Here is a 398-nt window from a genome sequence, read left to right on the forward strand (position 1 = left end):
AGCCGTCAGATGTGCAGACATTCCTCCGTCTGCGTGATGCTGCATCGCAGAACCTGCTGCAGCAGCAGCAGCAACTGCAGCAGCAGCAGGTATCACGAAGGCAGCAGCAGCAGCAGCGACAGCAGCAAGGACGATATGGTGCTTGTCTTAGAGTTGCTGATTGCTGCAGCGCACGGAGCCACGCCAACAGCAGCAGCAGCAGCAGCAGCAGCAGCAGCAGCAAATTCAGCAGCAGCAGCAGCAGCAGCAGCCAGAGACAGAATGGAAAGGCGGACGTGTCTGCAGCAGCAACAGCAGCAGATACAGCAGCAGCAGCAGCAGCAGGATCTGCTGCTGCTGCTGTTGACTTGCGTAGCCGCAGTCGTAGCCGTAGCAGCAGCCGCAGCAGCAGCAGCAGC

The 398-nt window shown here is 59.8% G+C and overlaps 1 protein-coding gene across 1 annotated transcript in view; it reads left to right on the plus strand.

Moving 5' to 3' along the window:
• EMH_0009860 (uncharacterized protein) overlaps window positions 1-398 on the plus strand; it is a gene marked incomplete at both ends in the record, with an annotated part of 3,432 nt that overhangs the window by 922 nt on the left and 2,112 nt on the right. The window contains one exon of the mRNA XM_013498778.1: window positions 1-396. Within this exon, the coding sequence (XP_013354232.1) occupies window positions 1-396 (396 nt within the window). The remainder of the gene's footprint in view (window positions 397-398) is intronic.

This window comes from Eimeria mitis, genomic scaffold (genome assembly GCF_000499745.2).
Source record: "Eimeria mitis Houghton genomic scaffold, Emh_scaff370, whole genome shotgun sequence".
NCBI classification, from domain to species: Eukaryota; Apicomplexa; class Conoidasida; order Eucoccidiorida; family Eimeriidae; genus Eimeria; species Eimeria mitis.